General features: G+C 37.5%; 1 protein-coding gene and 1 long non-coding RNA gene across 2 annotated transcripts; one reads left to right on the forward strand and one right to left on the reverse strand.

Annotated features, from left to right (window-relative positions):
- The first annotated feature begins 12,467 nt into the window (after positions 1-12,467).
- Positions 12,468-14,063, forward strand: LOC124170062 (putative nuclease HARBI1). Its single transcript, XM_046548748.1, has 4 exons — positions 12,468-12,701; positions 12,859-13,052; positions 13,301-13,448; positions 14,028-14,063. Exons 1-4 carry the CDS (start codon positions 12,468-12,470, stop codon positions 14,061-14,063), a joined length of 612 nt encoding a protein of 203 aa, XP_046404704.1.
- A 402-nt stretch (positions 14,064-14,465) lies between these two features.
- On the reverse strand, positions 14,466-17,395 carry LOC124170294. Its single transcript, XR_006867421.1, has 4 exons — positions 16,550-17,395; positions 15,763-15,957; positions 15,142-15,421; positions 14,466-14,709 (listed from the first exon to the last, which is right to left on the reverse strand). It is a non-coding gene; the product is annotated as an uncharacterized LOC124170294 (long non-coding RNA).
- Positions 17,396-19,214: the final 1,819 nt, after the last annotated feature.

The raw sequence follows: 19,214 nt of genomic DNA on the forward strand, positions 1-19,214 counted from the left end.
AAAAAGGATCACCGAGTTACCGCGAGATATTTACACCACATATACAACATAACCTATAGAGTATGATACCAAAAAGAGACTTGCGACCACCTGCGACGCCGAAATAAAGATCGATATTTCTAACGCGCGGCACAGTTCGGAGCTTGCAGTAGGCCACGGGGATTACCGTGCTCGACGGACGTTGGGAAGTGAATCTTTTAGCAAGTGAATTGTGTATCATCATCACTGGTCAACAATCCTAGGATTGGTTTGACGCAGCTCTCCACTCAGTTCTCCTATCAGCTAATCTTTTCACTCCTACGTATTTCTTCTCTTTCACATCTCTCTTTACTCGTTCCATATATTTTGTCCGAGGTCTTCCTTTTCCATTTTTGCCTTCCACTTGCCCTTCGACGATTGTCTTCATCAGGCCATCATATCTCAAGATGTGGCCTATAAGGTTGTTCCGTCTTCATATTAAGGTTTTCATGAGGCTTCTCTTCTCTCCTACCCTTCTTAGGACTTCCTCGTTACTAACTCGGTCGATCCATTTGATTTTCATCATTCTTCTGTAGCACCACATTTCAAAGGCCTCTATCCTTGCTTTCTCCGCTGCGGTCATTGTCCATGCCTCACTTCCGTATAGGAGCATACTCCAGATGTAGGTTCTTATAAATTGTTTCTTTGCATCCATATTTAAGTTTCCCGTTGTGAGCAGGTCTCCCTTTTGGTGGAATGCTCTCTTCGCCTGGGCTATTCTGCTGATAATTTCTTTCTTGCTTCTCCCGTCACTAGTTATCTTGCTTCCCAAATAACAGAATTCATACACTTCTATCAGTTTTTGCCTCTCTATTTTAATGTTGGTCTTGACTTCTCTTCTGCTGCATACTAAGATCTTGGTTTTCTTCGTGCTTATTTTCAGTTGATATCTACTCATTACCCTACCCATATTAAGCAGAATATTTTTCAAATCCTTCTCTGTTTCTGCTATAACGGCTATGTCATCGGCAAATCTTAGCATGCTTATTTTTTCTCCATGGATATTCACTCCCAATGCCTTTTCTTTGATTTCCTTAATGGCTTTTTCAATGTAGACGTTGAAAATTACGGGTGACAATGTACAGCCATGTCGCACTCCTTTCTTAATTCTTGCTTCTTCACAGCTGGGCCCTGATTTTATCACGGCTACTTGGTTTTTGTATAAACTGTGGATGATTCTTCTGTCATTATAAAGAACCCCAATTTCCTTTAGGATTCCAAGCATTGTGCTCCAATCCACGTTATCAAATGCTTTCTCTAAGTCCACAAACGCAACTAATGTTGGCTTGTTCTTTTCCATTCTCTTTTCTATGAGCAGTCTTAGGGCCAATATTGCTTCCCTTGTGCCTTTCTTTTTTTCTGAATCCAAATTGGTCCTCATCCAAGTACTCTTCTGCTTTTCGTTCTATTCTTCTATAGATGATCCTTGTCAGTATCTTTGATGCATGTGTAGTAAGGCTTATGGTCCTAAAATCTTCGCACTTCTCCGCTCGTTTCTTCTTAGGAATAGGGATTATAATATTCCTCTCGAAATCCTTTGGTATCTCACCTGTCGTATACATTTCACTAATGATTTTGTATAGCTGGTTCAACGTCTTCTCTCCTGAATTTTTCATTAGTTCTGCAGGAATGTCATCAATGCCAGACGCTTTATTTATCCTGAGGTCTCTTACAGCCGCATCAAATTCCGATCTTATAATTGGGGCTCCCATGTCATCGGCATCCACTTTCCTCTCGTTTTCGATAGCATTCGTTCTGAGGCGACTTCCTTTGTACAAATCTTCCAGATATTCCTTCCATCTCTTCCCTTTTTCTTCGTTTTCAATCAATAGTTCTCCGTTTTTGTCCCTAAGGGTATTACATCTTACGCCCCTTTCCTTAAAGTGGTTCCTCACTATCCTATAAGCGGCCTCTACTTTTCCATGTTTAAGATTGTTTTGCACGTCTTCGCAAATGCTTTTCATCCACGTTTCTCTAGCCTTCCGCGCTTTACGACATATTTCGTTCCTTATCCTCTTGTAACGATTCTGTCCTTCCTCTGTTTTCGCAGCCTTGTATTTTCTTCTTTCTTCAATGAGATCTAATACTTCCTGCGTGATCCATGGTTTTTTCATAACGACTCTTCTTTTACCAAGAACTTCCTCAGCTGCCGCCTGCAGACCACTTCTAATGGTTTTCCAACTCTCTTCCATTGGTTTGTTGGTCGGATCCTCCCCTATTTTATTTTCTACAGCCTCTTTAAAAGCCAGTTGATGCTGAACCTCCCTCAATTTTTCAACCTGCCATATGTTTTTCACGGCTTTCTTCAACTTTTTAAATTTAAGGTGGCATTTCATCATAACTAGGTTATGGTCCCTATCGATATCTGCCCCTGGATAGCTTTTGCAGTCCTTCACCTGGTTCCTGAATCTTTGTTTCACTAGAATGTAGTCGATTTGGAATCTTCTACGGTCTCCTGGCATCTTCCACGTGTATCTTCTTCGCAGGGGATTTTTGAATAAAGTGTTGGCAACCACTAGCCTGTGCTCCGTGCAGAATTCAAGTAGCCTTTCTCCTCTTTCATTTCGGTTACCCAACCCATATTTCCCAGTTATTATTCCGTCTTGACCTTCGCCGACGACAGCGTTCCAGTCCCCTAAAATAATATTTTCTTCCCCTCTTACCTGCTTGATAACTTCCGCTATATCTTAGTAGACATCTTCTACTTCTTCGTCTTCATAATCTGACGTAGGCATGTAAACCTGTACCACTACAGTAGCTACGGGTTTAGTATCTATCTTCACCATTACTATCCTTTCATTAAACTGCAGGTAGCTTTTAACACGCATCCCGGCGCTCTTTCTAAGCATTATGCCTACTCCAGCATTACCATTTAGCGATCCCGTGTGTATCATTCTGTAGCTTCCACTCCAAAAGTCTCCTTCCTGGGGCCACTTCATTTCGCTGATGCCTAATACATCGAGGTTCATTCTTCGCATCTCCACCTTCAAGTTCTCTAGCTTACCGCAGGTACGAAGTGATCTGACGTTCCATGTTCCTATCCGTAACATTCTATCTCGTTTGACCGATGTACCCTCTCGAGTAGTCCCCGCCCGGAGATCCGAATGGGGGACTAGTTTACCTCCGGAATGTTTTACCCGAGAGAATTCCATCATGTCATTATATAAATTGAGTGGAGTAGCTGTGACTCCTCGGGATGATAATGTGGTGGTTTCCCCTTGCCTTCCACATCGCAGTACTACAGCCGTTAAAGTAAATGTTACCACGCCCGTAGTGGAATGTGTGTCGCTGTACCGACCAGTATGGTCTCCACCTTCGCACATGTGAAGAAGAGCTGCTGCCCTCTCCCCCGGGTGATGAGAGGCATAATTATTGGCGGCCTCCAGTCGCCAAGTCACGGTATCTTCACAGGTTTTGGTATCTTTTAAATGGCCTACCTTACCCAAGGGTAGCCCAATACCCCCTCAGAATACCGCCGCTTTTTGTCCACGACTGCTTATTCGACGAGAGAACTCGCTTATCTCGCAGCTAACCTCAATATCTAAAGGTCGACCCACCATCCGCAACCCGGTGGACGCACTCGGTGGCTTTAAGCTCAGCCGCGAGAATAGAGTATTAATAATCTTTATCTCAACCGTGGGCAACCTGCTAGCAGCTTGCATCTTTACGGCGCTCGATGCCTCGCACCAAGGTGTCCTCACACGGTGGGAGCTGGAACCAGAATGACGTCAGACGGGCTTTTCCCAGCCAGAGGCGTAGCCAGGAATTTTGTCCGGGGGGGTGGTCCAAAACCAGGGGGGAAAATTTTTGAAAAACCGGCATCTAAGAAATGGGTTTTAAACTAACTTAACACATTTCATTGTCGAAAAAACTAAATTAGTTAAAGAAATATTTTGTAAATTCCTGGTTTTTCAATGCTTAGTTTCCTTTATGAAGGAAAATAATTGTGTTTTTATATTTGCGGGGGGTTCCGGATGCCCCTGGCGATTTCCTGCATTCATCCTGCAGCCGTCGCGTATTCGTTAGCTTGAAAATTTTCACTTTTAATTTAATCGCGAAAAATATATATCGTCATTAAAATCTAGATTGTAGAATGCGTACTCCAGGAGCAATTATCTTTCGATTCAGGCAATAAAATAATAATAATAATAGGAAACCATAAAATTGGGTTAAGGAATTTAAATTCGGCCGCACCCCCAAAAATGGCGCTGACCCGCCAGATGCATCTTCAAGTGCGTAAACAAATGGTAGTCGCTCGGCGCTATATCGGGACTGTATGGAGGGTGGTTTAATTGTTCCCAGCCAAAAGAAGTGATAAGGTCTTGTGTTCGATTTGCTGTGTGCGGATGGGCATTATCGTGGAGCAAAACGACGCCTGCACTCAGCCTTTTGTTTTGAATATCGCGGCGCAGTTTTTGTTAAGTCCCACTGTTCGCTGTTGCATTGATTGTATCACCGCAAGTCAAAAAACGACCAGAAACACACCCTTAACAGCGGGACAGCGCCATTCCGATGATGACGAAGTGAAAACGACCGTGAAGCACTGGTTGTCTTATCAGGCGGCAAGCTTCTTTGACGATGGCATACAAAAGCTGGTCCCAATATACGATAAATGCCTCAATAGTAATGGGATTTATGTAGAAAAGTAGAGTATGGCCTTTCAAGTGAATAAATTATTTTCGAAAAATAATTACTTTTTCTATGTCAAAACGGTACTTACTTTAAAAACATTGCTCGTACATGGAAGTTACTTAATTGAAATCCAAGCATTATTCTCCTCAATGCTCTCAATATAGCTCATTTTATTTCATCTAATATGAACTATCAAATATATTTATTTCGATATTGGTATCTCACCGAATAATCTGAAGGTCGCGGGTTCTAATCACGTAAAATTCATGTCGTTCGTTCTATCCCGGCTCTCAACTGCAATTTGTATATATTTCACCCTAAAATAATAATGTTTTAAGCTCTCCAATGACACCAAGTTATCGCCAATAGCAATGACAACTATATCGAGATTTTCTGAAAATTGTGTATATCATAAAAGCGCAAAAACGCTGAAATGAAGAATGTCGCAAAAAATAATACCAGAATCAGATTCAGACGATCAACATCGACAAGGAACTTCCTTTTTTGTTGCTAATTTAGGTAAAATCACGACGCTATTATTTTTGACCTACTTTTAATTTGGGACCACTGTCGACCATTTTAATCCCTATTGTGTCAGTGACCCCAACCTCCGTGTTATGATTCTTACCTAGCGTTTATGACGTTCTATAATCGACACATAGCAGTCCGTTTGAAAAAATACCACTTATTGCTTTATTGCCTCGGTCAATGAAGGGGTTTTCGCACTTTTGAAGATCACTTCTCTTCAACATCTGCGCAAGCTTCAACAAGCGATTTATACGAAGTAGTTCGCACGGGGTTTTCCAAAAATACTTCTTTCCAATCGGTCGAAAAATATTCCTTTCACGATATCATCTAGAAAATCAGTCACGTTATCTTCTTGATTCCGAAAGGATCCCAGTGCTTGTGCTACGTAAGGTAATAACAAGGGTTTCTTTTACCTGGATCGTGAAATTTCAGAGTTGAGGCCAAACGACCACTATTGGTAGTGAAGGATATCTACTTAATTTAAAAAGGTACTTTTTCCAATGAAAATGTGAAAGTGAGTGTATTATTCAGGGAATGTTATTCTATTTTCATCCTTGGCCGGTTATTTACACTGTTGACATTTCGTACGAGAAATAAATGGAGTGCTTGATAGTAAATTACAAAGAAATTCATGACCTTATAGTTAATGAAAATCGAAAACCTTTGAATTAAAAGCGTAAATTGGCCCTTTCATAACTTTATCATAAATTGGGTAAAGACGTGAAGAAAAAGGAAATTTTAAAGAACGCTATGAGCTAATACTTTTTCAGTCGATATTTACAGAAGTTGAAGAATGTAAGAGAACTATCGTAGAGTTTGAAATAAAATTTTGATGTTGGTTAGAGAAGGATACACCGTTCCCAGAAGACTTGCATAAATCTCTTCTTGAGACTTCTTGCTTGTGTTTTAACCTGTATTGACATATTCCTACTGACTTAAGCACACGCAAAAAAATTTGTGATGGGCTAAAATGGGAGATCTTTTCCGAAGGCTCCTCGTTACTTAGGATCTATTTATATCAATAGGTATATATTGGTAATGTTAAACAAATGTCTCCAAAGACAAACGAAGCTTGTTTTTACTGGAGGAGCGAAGTTCTGATGAGGGCAGTGACGGAATCCAAAGAAAACTGCTTGTGGGCTGGTAAATTTATTCTTTAAGTTTTCCCATGTTTTACACATTTATGTTAATTTATCACGACTCATAAATAATTTTACATGGCTTGTTTTCGATTGCATTTTTTTAAATAAATTGTTTACCAGGTGATTTCTTACGAGTGTTCTCTCAGAGACAATGTTGAAAGAAAGTTTATCTGTTAAATGACTATATCATTAACGCTGTTTAAAAGGTTATTTCATGCATTTCATATTAACATTTTATTCAAATATTTAAGTTTAATTTTTAACTTATTTTTTTATTGCTAACTATTATATCCAATTAAATGTGCCTCTCAAATGAAGCAGTCCGAGTAATCGATTTTTGAATTTTTGCAGTCTCCACAAATTTGTTTAAAAAAAATCCCATGGTCAACTTTTCGGCAACATTTTATTGGAGTCATGTAATACAGCTTTCAAAATATTTCAACGAGATACTTGTAAAAACATAGTAGATATGATTTTTGGCCAGCTTTTTTCGATTTCAGACCACTACAAGCGTTGCAATTAAGTGATATTTATGCATTTAATGATTATTAAATATATTAAAGCATATTTATTTTTATAAAATTGCCTGCCGTTTTCAAGAGTGAGGGAACTATGTCAAGATAAAATACTCGGAGTTTGATGTAGATACAGCTGAATATACGCATAAGATTGTAGATAAAACAAGTTGACTGGTAAAACTCACAAATGGTTGAAATACGCCATACACAAAGATATCCTGATGACTGCTTCTCAAGTTAGCTGAAAAAAATTCCCGGAAAAAAATATAGCAAATCACTTGGATTTTTCTTTAAGAGTATTCACGCACAATAAATTGAATTAAAATCCATTAATCTTTTTCCATCATTAAAGTAAGCATGCAAATTAAATTTCGTTATGTAATCACTACACCCTAACTATCTTCCAACACCGGCCCTTGAGCATATTTGGCACAAGTGTATTAATTATGCCATTTTTATCCATGGTAAAATATTTACAGTTTATTCATATTCCACTTATTGAAATAGTTTTACATTTAAAGAATATCATAATACTATAAATGAAATATATTTTTTAAGGATAGCTATATAATTTTACATAAATGGCTCAGTAGTAATTTTCTCTGTAACTGCTCAGGCAAAAAAATCTGTACTCTAAATAAGCTAAAGCTATACTCTAACTGCACTCAATATCTGGACTGGGAATGCACTTAAGACTGCACTTCATTGAAACAATACAGCACAGTTGCCATAGTACAGTAAAGTACAGTTACCAAAGCACAGTCAGAGTGCAGTGGCCATAGCACGGTCAGAGTGCAGTGGCCACAGCACAGTCAGAGTGCAGTGGCCATAGCACGGTCAGAGTGCAGTCGCCTCAGCACAGTCAGAGTGCAGTCACCACAGTACAGTCTAAGTGATTTCTTTGGGTCTTCTTCCGTTTTATCCATGGCTCTATGAAAAATCACCAACATTCCAGCTGGCTTCATCAGATCCACTGAAGTAGCGATGCAGATTTGGCCAGACTGATATTTATGTCCAACCGAATCCTCTTTGACACTTCAATGAACAAAAAGAAGCTGACTGGAAGTTTGACTAAATTTCATCCAAAGCCATGGATAAACTCTGAAGAAGACCCAAAAAACTAGCTGGAAAAGGGAATGATCTAAACCCTGTTTTGATATTGGATACAAATGACATGAAAGCCAATTCAGATATAAAATCATTTAATATAAAATGTAATATCTTACAATGAAACTCAATAATACATGGTGAATTTTACATGGTGTTTCATTTTACATAAATTCATGGTGTTACATTTCGCGGAGATTTTCCGTAACGTGGCCGAGTGGGACTTTAACGTATCATCCTCTGTAGGCCTAAGGGCCTGCAGTGTCTCTCACCTTCCTACACCGTCTTTAGCTCACCGGTGCACTGTCGTGCGTGTAGGGAGGTAGTGTCCTTCAATCTGGTACGCTATGGTGAGCAAAAACAAGTCACCAGCAATGGGGTCGGACGGGAGTCGATTCGCGGGTTCTGAGTAGTGAGGACGGAGGTCCACAGCAGCAAGTTCAACTCAAAAATCACTAAAATTTGAAAAATGATTTGTCGGCCTCCTAATAAACACAGAACGTTCGGAATAACACCAGGACCTTGACAATCCGATCCGGAACACAATTTTTGGGTTCTCAAGGGAGGTTATAAGGAGACACCAGTCGACAAAAACAAAGGACGATCGCCTTCACTACGAAAAAAATCAAAAAATAACCCCAATTTTTCACTTTTTGAGATAAAAGGCTCACAGAATAGTATAATTAGATAATATTGATATTCAACACTGGATTAAAACACTTGGAAATGCACTGATAAGAAATAATAACGTATTATTGGAACACGATCGACAACTCGTCACATGTTCAAGCGTGAAACACAAATCTTCAAAAATAACCAAAAATAAGGCATAGAATGTCACTGAAGGGGTGAAATATAAAGGAAAAGTAACTCCAAAACACTGATTAACCTCAATCAGGACGGATTTTCAATAACACAGGGAATTAAAACATAAAAACCAACTCGGTATAACTGAAAACTTAAGACACTTGTAATTGAAAGAAAAATGCACGTAGGGAAACGAAACTTTCACAGGAGCAGTAGAATAAATGGCACTAGAAGCACATAGAATCACAAGGTGGGCAAAGCCACCCCCTAAGATTGGTGGGACTTTGAAATTTCTCGGCAGCGGCTAGATTGAGGCAAACACTAAAAACGCCACAAAAAGCGAAAATTGGTTGGATCTTGAATATTTTCACAGTAGGCGGCAGCGGAAACATTCACGGACGTTACTGACATAATCAGCGTCAGTTAATCAATGATTTAGCCACTAAAACTGAGGTTATACGGAAGCGGCACATAGACACGTGTCCTGCTGTGGACCCCCGTCCTCCATAGTAAATATAGGAAATACTTTCTCCCGTCAATGACTAGTTTAAGTCCAGCCCTGTCAGAGTGCAGTTTGAGCCTATAGTACAGTTCCAGTCCAGTTACCCAGCCCAGTAACAGTCCACTTTTAGCCACAGTACACTTCCAGTCATATTTTCTAGCCCTGTCACAGTCCAGTTTGAGCTATAGTACAGTTCCAGCCCAGTTACCCAGCCCAGTCATAGTCCACTTTTTGCCACAGTACACTTCCAGTCATGTTTTCTAGCTCTGTCACAGTCCAGTTTGAGCTATAGTACAGTTCCAGTCATGTTACCCAGCCCAGTCACAGTGCAGTCTGAGCTCTAGCACAGTTCAAGCACAGTGATCCAGCACTGTTACAGTAAAGTTCTTCTCAAATTCTAGCTGCCATAGTACAGTCTAGTACAGAAGAGTGTACTGTGACTGTGCTAAACGCAAAGTTTAGTCCAGTTACAGTGCAGATTTAGTGCAGTCACAGCACAGATTTTTTTGCCTGAGTGTCAATGGTAGTATCAGATTGACCAAAATACTTCATTAACCTCACACTATTGAAAAACCATTTTTTCAATTATATGCTTTTCAACATCATTAAGGTTGCATTTCAGGTAAAGGTATTCCTCACACCGCCCTTGAAAATGTTTACTTCAACCTTGTAGCAGTACACAGCATTGATTCATGAAAAATTGCAAGAAAGTGGTTTTAACAGATATAACGACTTTCAGAATCTCTATGTACGAGGCTCAAGTCTGAGTGGTAAATGTTAACTTAAATGAAGAATAAAACCTGGTGGTGATTCCAAGGGAAGTTTAAACACATTATTAACTGGAAAAGTAAATCCTACTGCCAGGTCTTATAAGGGTTTAAAATGGCTTCATTGCTAAATTAAGGTTACTTCATTTACATAAGTGTTACAAAAATGAATGCTAAATAACACTGACCCACTGATCTATGTATTCTACCTATTCATTCAGGGAGTCCAGTGAGTTACAAAAATCAGGCATGCAGTCACAATTGCATAGATATTTTGAAAAAATAAGAAATTGCTTGTAAAGTTTAAAGCACGTACATACTTATACTTAAAAGAAAAAAAGTAAAAGTGATGATTAATCATATGAAAACGGAATAACTTAAGTAAGGATCATTTTCAATTCAACTACGAAGATTAAGCAACAATTATTAGAGTGAATAGTTTAGTGATTAATATTTTTACTTGGAGATGTGAAATCACTCTCCAAGATTAACATTTACAAGTTAAAAATCATACTGCAATTAACATTCAAAATATTAACCTGGCACCAGACATGACTGTGAAATCTGATCTGAAATGATTGCACCAATAAACAGGAGATAATGAAATTATTACAATCTACTCACACGATATGACCAACAAATCCAACCTCCTTCAGAAAACAAACAAAACATAATTAGAACCATATTTCAAGTACTCCCACGTAGCAGAAGGAATACAAACGTTTTTCAACAAAAGTTTAATTACAGACAGAACCGAATGAGTAACGTAATAAATGCTGAAAATTAAAAAGTAAAGTAACATACGGTTACATAAAATGAAATCCATGCACATATTGCATGATTTGACAAGGAAATAGCTTTTATAAACAATGGAGCCTACGATTAAAAGAACTCCGAAAGGAGAATGACATCAAAAAGACATTATAGAAACAGCTACAGAGAATGTGTACAATGATAATCTATTACGCTCCATCTACTCATTCAAAACAAAGCCAGCTCTCGTCAGAAATAGGAGACAATAATCGTTGTTCATAAAAAAGCACATGATTATTATTTCCATGAATGAATATTGCGTACATAAAAGTAATGTAGAAAATGTATGTGTGCATGTATAAAGACAATAATCCCCCCTAACACCACTGTAAATATGATATCGACAAAACTGAATGAAAATGGTAAATAGTCACGAAAATATAGGAATGGAAATTTACGGATTTTCGTATTATTTGATTGTGATATTTTTATACGACTTCCAAAATGTAAAATATGTGTAAAAAACGAATCAAAATCTTTGTTTAGCTATAACTTAATACAAAACTGAATTTTACGTCATAGATTTACATCATAGACCAGATGTTTGAACTCTATAATCTTTAACAAATACATTGAACTACATCAGGTTACCCTTACAGCATCATTGCTGCAAACTACAAGGAAATGTCTTAAAATTGCATGGGCCAATCAATGTCAAAGAAAACCAATAAAAAACAATATTCACTAAAGGGTAGCATAAAAAGGAGATAACAAGGCAAAATATAATTCTGATAGTAGAATTAGGGCAACTTATGTTGCAAATAGATAGAATTGAAGATGGCTTGAAGCTATATAACAAGAAATATTAAATATTTAAACCAATTTGGTGTTACTTCAAAAAACTTACAAATGCATACATGAAATGTTAAGTGTAATATTATAATAAATTAAATAATTAATAAATTTTTTGATGTTATACATATATGGGTTTACTTTTTGATTTCTTTGCTTTTCTTTTTCGGCCAGTCGTAGCAATGCGCGGAAAACTAAGGTGTTTGCTCCAAATTGTCTCATACTCTTTATTCATGCAATTCGCCTGATTCGATTGAGATTTTAAAGGGGTTATTTTTTCTTCCAAAGAGGCCATTTCATTATCAGTGTAACCTTTTCTTTATTTTGAGGGATTTGGAATCGCCGAATGTAAGGAGTCTTGGCTATTTTATAGAAAAATCTCGATAATCACCTGTGTCGAAGTTTCCTCTATTCTGAAAGGCTCAGGAACTCCTGTCTCATATGAAAGAGGTGCGTCAAACATCTCGCAGTTACTCTAAAGATGCTCAGTATTTTCAATCGGTATATAATTAAGGTTATAAAAAAACGTGTCATCATTTATACGGGATCACCTAGTAACCAAAGTAAATATTCTGGCGAAGAAAATATATGGTTACGTCTTCTCTATATCAACTTATGAAATACTTCTGACTCAATGAAAAGCTACACACTTTTTTTTGAAATTGAAATATTGTAGTTCTGAATTTCTAAGCGCTCAGAAAATAACGAAAATATTTTGCGTTAGAGTATAAGAATCGAATTCACCCATTTCTACGAGGAATAAGCGTGTAAATCTATTTTCATACAACATTTACACCAGCCGGACATTCATTTGTGGACAAAGACTGGTGCGACTATCCCTATGGCGTACGATTTGCTGCATGTTCTTGCAATCAGAGAACTAGAAGAGGCGGAAAATGAGATACGTAGAATTCCGCGAGTTCTCCGGTTTAGGAAAAATCCCTTTGAATTAGAAGAAAAGAAGTTTGTGCGATTATACCGGCTGAACAAACAGCTAACAGCGGATTTAATCGCAAGCTTACGAGGTTTTGTGCGTGAATCCCCAAGATCTTCGGCATTGAATTTAGAAACTAAGGTAAGTGCTCTATATTTATTGTAGAAGAATGTCTACATACCCTTAGCTATAACTTTGACGTGTTCATTTTATTCTTCTGCGAGAAATTTAATTGATTTACGCACTATTTCTGAGTTTTGGCCCAATGGAATAAATCCAATGTCTTTTAACGCCACAGGTTTTAACGACCCTTCGTTTCTATGCTGGAGGACCGTACCAGTCATTCGTTGGGCAGGATGAATACACTAGTATGGATCAGTCTACAGTTAGCAGATGCATTACTGAAGTGACTCATGCCATTAACGCCCATTTAATGGACCGGTGGGTCACTTTCAACCTAAGTCGACGGTCTATGGCATCGCTAAGGCAGAGGTAAGAGATTACATTTTATAGTCGATTTAATTTTAATTACCGTAAAGGGCATGCGTGAAGTGAATTTCATTCAGTGAAGCGGATGTCTATGAATTAATGCCTTAAAGGAGGCATCGTCACGAAATTCACGACGATGTTTGACAAAAATCCCTCAATCAACCATAATCCATAAGACTCCAAAGAAAGTTATCTTTTTCAAATTTCATAATAATAATTTTGGTAAATTTAATTATGCCTATTTTTCTTAGGTTTTTTGAGAAGTATGGCTTCCCTGGCACTATCGGAGCCATCGACTGTACACATGTGGCCATTATTGCCCCACCTGTGGACAATCCAGTATACAGAGAACGGGATTACTTCAATCACAAGCGTTATCATTCTATAAATGTGCAACTGGTGAGAGTTTTTTTCATGTTATTGTTTTACATGTTCAACCGTAATTGTAGTGATGTTAACATATTTACCTTTTCTGTAGATCTGTGATGCTGATATGAAAATACTGAATGTAAACGCTCGCTACCCCGGTTCCACCCATGATGCATACATATATGCGAATTCAGCCATTCGCCACTCTTTACAGGAGGCATATCGAAATAACCACACCACTAATTGGTTAACAGGTGAGGCATTCTTATGAAAATCTACCTCCTATATTTCTTATACAGTTAAATATTTCCTTTTAGTCAATAGACACAAGCGTTGTTCTTAATAGTTGAACTTCCATTGAAATAAGTACTTTTATGTAAGCTATGTTTTCTGTGAAAACAATATTTTGGGCATAAAATATTTTGATAACAAGGTTATGGTTACTTGAATAAAATATGATTACACTTTATACTGTTTACTGCACCATTTTGAAGTTTTTAAAAATATTTTCCTATAATTTATTTATATGACCATAAATAATATTCATGATTGAATTTAGGCTCAGTTTTTGCACTTAGAGTAATTAATTAAAATTTGAACGGTTTTCAGGAGACAGTGGCTACCCTCAAGAGCCTTGGTTATTGACCCCAGTTGCTGGAAACCTAGCGCGTAATTCCCCAGAAGAGAGATATAACACCAGCCTCTGCCGTGCAAGAAGCATTATAGAGCAATGCAATGGCCTATTGAAATCAAGATTCAGGTGCCTAACCAAACACCGTGTTCTTCACTATATGCCTGAAAAGGCAAGCAGCATAATAAATGCGTGTGTGGTCCTGCTTAACATGTGCCTGAGCGTAAACGATGCTGCCCTTGTTGAGGAGCTTGGCCCAATACAACAACAAGACTTGGCTAATGACCATCATGAAGAGTATAATCGTAATCAAAGGGCAGGGCGATTGGTTAGAGAGAGAGAGAGTAATAAGGCAGTATTTTTCTTAACTCTTTTTATTTTCCCGTTAAAACTGTTGAAACTGAAATTCAAAGCAAATATGTGAATACTTTATTTTGATAGTTTACTTGCAATTTTTTGTAAAACAATTAATTGTTTCCTAAGTATTAAATTTTTTTTCCGATTTCACTTGTAATAACCTTTTGCTGAAATTTACAGTTTCCTCTAGAGCCTTCTCCCGTATTTCTAGCTCCTTTTCCATCAAAGAGGCCCTTCTTTCCTGCCTTTGCCTGAAGGCGTCCGTTGCCTTAGCTGCTTCAGTGACTCGCCTGAATGATTCGCCTTTAAAAGATACATTCATAGTTTAACATTTCAACCATATAATAATAATATTTTTTTTCTTTTAACGGTGAAAATGTGTACATAATGTTTCACTCATTACTGAAGTCTAAAAGTGCAAATAAATTAATAATTATATTTGTGTTGAAATTTATAAGTCAAGTCACCTATTTTTGATAAATGGAAATTTTGAAGAAAAAGAATCATTATATATTACAACGTGAATGCTAGTCTACTTAATCAAATACCCCGTTCACAGAACATATCATAATTAAAAGTTACCTTTGCCTTAAATGTGAGGTAAATAACGAACATAATGCAGTATTACGTATGTTTAAAACTGTAAATTAATCCATTATGAGTACACACATGGATTACGCAGCAACTAATGCATCATTTAACAACCTAAAAAAGTAAATTTTAATAAATTCATACCTTTTGAATTATTTTCCTTAGACTTGCTAAGTTTTGGAGCGCCCAAATCTGCTACAAAATTATTTTGAGGAGTTGATGGCAATATATTGGGGATAGAAGAAACTAGCGTAGAAGTAGAAGGTTTGGGGTCTGGGGTGGTCGGACTTAATTCATTGTATTAAGGTAAAAAGTTTTGGGTGAGTGGAGTTGAATCAGGGGTGATGGCATTAGAATTCTCAGAAAGCATTTCATCCGGAAGTTGTGCAGGATCCAAAATATTAGATATTGCAACGTCATCACTCTGCAATTGAATGTGAAATTAAATATTAAAATGCATAGTTATTTTGACTGAAATTCAAATCATTTGCCACATGTAAGTTAGGTTGGTAATTCACGAATGGTGTAATGCTATTTTATGAAAAGAGGGATAAAGCACAATACGTATAACGAGAATTTTTAATCTATTTCAAGGGTACATAATCTCATTTTATTATTGAATTAATTTAGATTCACCAATTTTGCAAGTTATCGATTTCGAATGCTACAAAAAAGAGAATCATAAAAGTAACTGCTACTCCAACAAGGAAATTGGTGTATTTATAAGATTATTTATTTGCATAGAAGCACAAAAAGAAAAATCACCTCAAACTGTGGTTGTACAGAAGATTCTCGAGTTTGAGGATGGCCCATCACAGCATTTTCACCAATAATTTTAAAGACTCGTTCCTGGAAACTCGACAATTCCTCCGCTACTGGTGGTCCTCCTCCAGTCCTTTGAATGTCCGTATGCAATGCTCCAATTTTTCCCTTAATTGCCGATTTGATATCCTGCCATGACTGTAAATTTAATCAAATATTTACTTAAAAAAGTTCCCTTTAACTACTATGTAAACTTGAACAATGGTTATGAATTTATGGGGATTATGATTGGTACTGACTTTTCGTTTTCACAGTGTTTTGAATTACTAATGAGGGGCTAAATCACAGCACAATGCGATTAGAAAATGGCATCCTTGAGTGAGGTATATAATTAATGCCATAATTTGTACATTTAACCACATATACTGGAATTTTCCTCAAAGAAATGTAACGCATTTTTAAAATAACATCTGAAAATATATAAATAAAATATTCCCGAACTTCCAGAAATTAAGGAGGGGAAAAACTCTTTTTCGTCCTTTCACCCTGCAATCATTTCTGATGTGGGATCATATGGATTCATAAATATGCTTTTAGTTTCGAATCCAGTAATATGCTTGTATTTCAAAATGCATAAATTTAAGTCAACTTAAAGTAGAAAATAAATAAGACGATATCAAAAAGTGCAAATAATTTAGAGGCGTGAAGAAATTATGCCAAAAATAAAATAAACTGAAATATTGCTAATATATTTCAAGGTGAAAAATGCATTCATGCCCTAAAAACATACCTTCCTCCACCCTTTCCAAGATTTTTTTGCCCCGGGACAAGCATTGAGACGCAAAGTCACCTTCTCCCACAATTTTGCGGAATCTTTAGCAGTAAATTTCAGCGTAAATTTTCCCTTCCGGACGTTTTCATTTTCTGAAAAAAAAACAATACCTTTTTAAGCATGGATTTTCTATCAATTTAATAATTTGCAAATTTAATTTAGCCGAGGATAACTGCTTACCTTCAATAAATTCAAGAAGAATATTCTTCTGTTCTTCTGATATTCTCGCCATTGCGTAGGTCGTCGTTCTTCAGAGGTCGAGAGTAGAATACCAAAATCCACTAGTTGACTTCTATACCTGCTTTGCTTGAAACACCATACGCACTCATTCTCACGAGAAAATACATAGAGTTAATCAGAAAATGTTGACGAGTAAACTAATCCCAGACACTAATTATCCAATAAATGTTCATACAAAGTAATAGTGCTTGGAATCGAAAACGTTATAACACCACTGGTATATACGTCCGGAATGAAACATTCCTACTAATCCAATTATCGAGGCATGTGTCACTTTGTAGATCTTTAATTCAATTAATTATTATTTAATTAAATTATTCAATTACTAACAATTCCAAGGGATTTTAACGCCTAAGGTTTTTACGGCGCTTTGCTTTTATGCTTGAAAAGAATTTTATTTTTCAAAAGAATTCAATTGGCATCACAGAGATCCTCTCAGTCATTGACGCCGGTAACGGTGCTCACGAATTTCGTTTTCAAGCAATGCTGAATTTACTTCACCATACTAACCAAACACTTTACGGTACTTAAAAATAGGTTTATTAATTATAAGACCACTCAGTACGTAACTTGTATTCCAACGGAAGAAAGGGGCCAATAAAAGGAATGATTGCAATTAACAAGGAAATATTTAATGGTTTATTCATCATAAAACTACATACATTTAATTTCAACACTGGTAGACCTTCATTCCTTCAGCGGCAAACATTTTTTACTTAACAAAATTTTTTGAGTAGCTGTTATTGAGTTACTGCCACTGTTAACTAAGTAACTGTTTGCGTGGTATCATATTCGCCTCCTGAATACTATCCCACTTTATCTTGTGACTGCATCTATCTGTCCTGTGTGTTCGGCCTGTGTCTGGCGAATGAGTGTATTTCCGATTAAAGTTAGGATGAGTGTTGATGGATTGCAATCACCCCAGGGTGCCCAGTGACGGATATGCATCTATAGGGTGCCCGGGGGTGCTAAAGGAGCCGCCCGCATTGCCTAACATTGCAGAAACTCAAAAGTAACATTTCCAATATCATAAGATGGCTTAGCGTTGCGTACCTATGCGTATTGTCAGTTTATATAAAACTCTCTTAAACTGTGCGAGTGGATAGCGTCGTTGGATGAGGGACTGCCTCCCCCTTTCCCCCACATCACGCCACCCACCACCCATGCGCTGCGGAGCTCGGCAGTCCTCCCTTCGCTTCTCGCTTCCCTCCCCGTTCCTCACCTCACCTAACTCAAGCGTCGACAGACAGTGTTGAAAACGCTGTCCAGCATGTAAGCAATCTTCGCTCGATAAAAGTATGAGGTAAGTTTCGCAGAGGAAAAATTCTAGCGGCTACTTTCAATTGCTTGCATAGTGAATAATGTAGTCATTTTAGATTACGCATAACTTGCTGATAAAGAGCATGAAAACCGGCCCTCATTGGTATAATGAATATTTAAAGGAGAGTGTTCATGACATAGTGTTCATACAAAAAGCTTAAAACACATGATGAATAAAATCCCACAGGATGGAGAATTATGCTAAGTATACACCACGTGTTTTCAACAACCGATACAGGAATGTTTGTGCGATAATGCCACTCGGTCTTCTGCCGGCCGCCGGCCAGCCGCCCTCAGCGGAGCGGTGCACCGCTCAACTTAAAACCCTCTAGATGTCGGATAGGCAAGTATAGGCAAGATTTTTTTCTCCATCTTGTTTTATATGCTCTTCCCAAGCATTCTGCATAGGAATCTTTGGGGGACACGGAGGGGCACCAAACTATATCGACGCATTTTACTAAAAATAGGCCCAAAAATAGCTATTATTATAAATAATTAAATATTGTTATAAAAATACTGAAACGAACAAAATTTACCGTGATATTATGCAAAAATATGCAAACATACCGTGTAAAAATTGGCAGAAGAATATCATGAAATTAAAACAGTCATATATTAAGTTGAATTTCCCTAAAATCGACCATTTCCATTCGACTGGCTTTTTGGCCTGAACATGCCCATGTTTGACGGGTTACACAGGTCAACATAATAATCACACAGACCTATGAGGTACGAAATATTGTACGACATATCCTGTAGAATACGAATAGATAACTCAAAACTTCCTTGTAAAAAGTCGAAAAATGACTTTTGGCCAGCTTTTTTCGATTTGGGACCCCACTGTGCGGCGTTCATAGCCTCGCACCCAGGTGACCTCTCAAAGCGACGGTCAGATGTCACAGGGACTCTACCCAGCATTCATACTTAGCCTTTGCGTTTTTTCCGCTCTTGAAAATTTTCGCTTCACATTTAACCGCAAAAAAAAAACAGATATCGTCATCTATCAATCTAAAAGAGTGAAATGTGTATTCCACGAATAATATACTTTCAATTTAGGCAATAA

This window comes from Ischnura elegans, chromosome 13 (assembly GCF_921293095.1).
Source record: "Ischnura elegans chromosome 13, ioIscEleg1.1, whole genome shotgun sequence".
Lineage (NCBI taxonomy): Eukaryota > Metazoa > Arthropoda > Insecta > Odonata > Coenagrionidae > Ischnura > Ischnura elegans.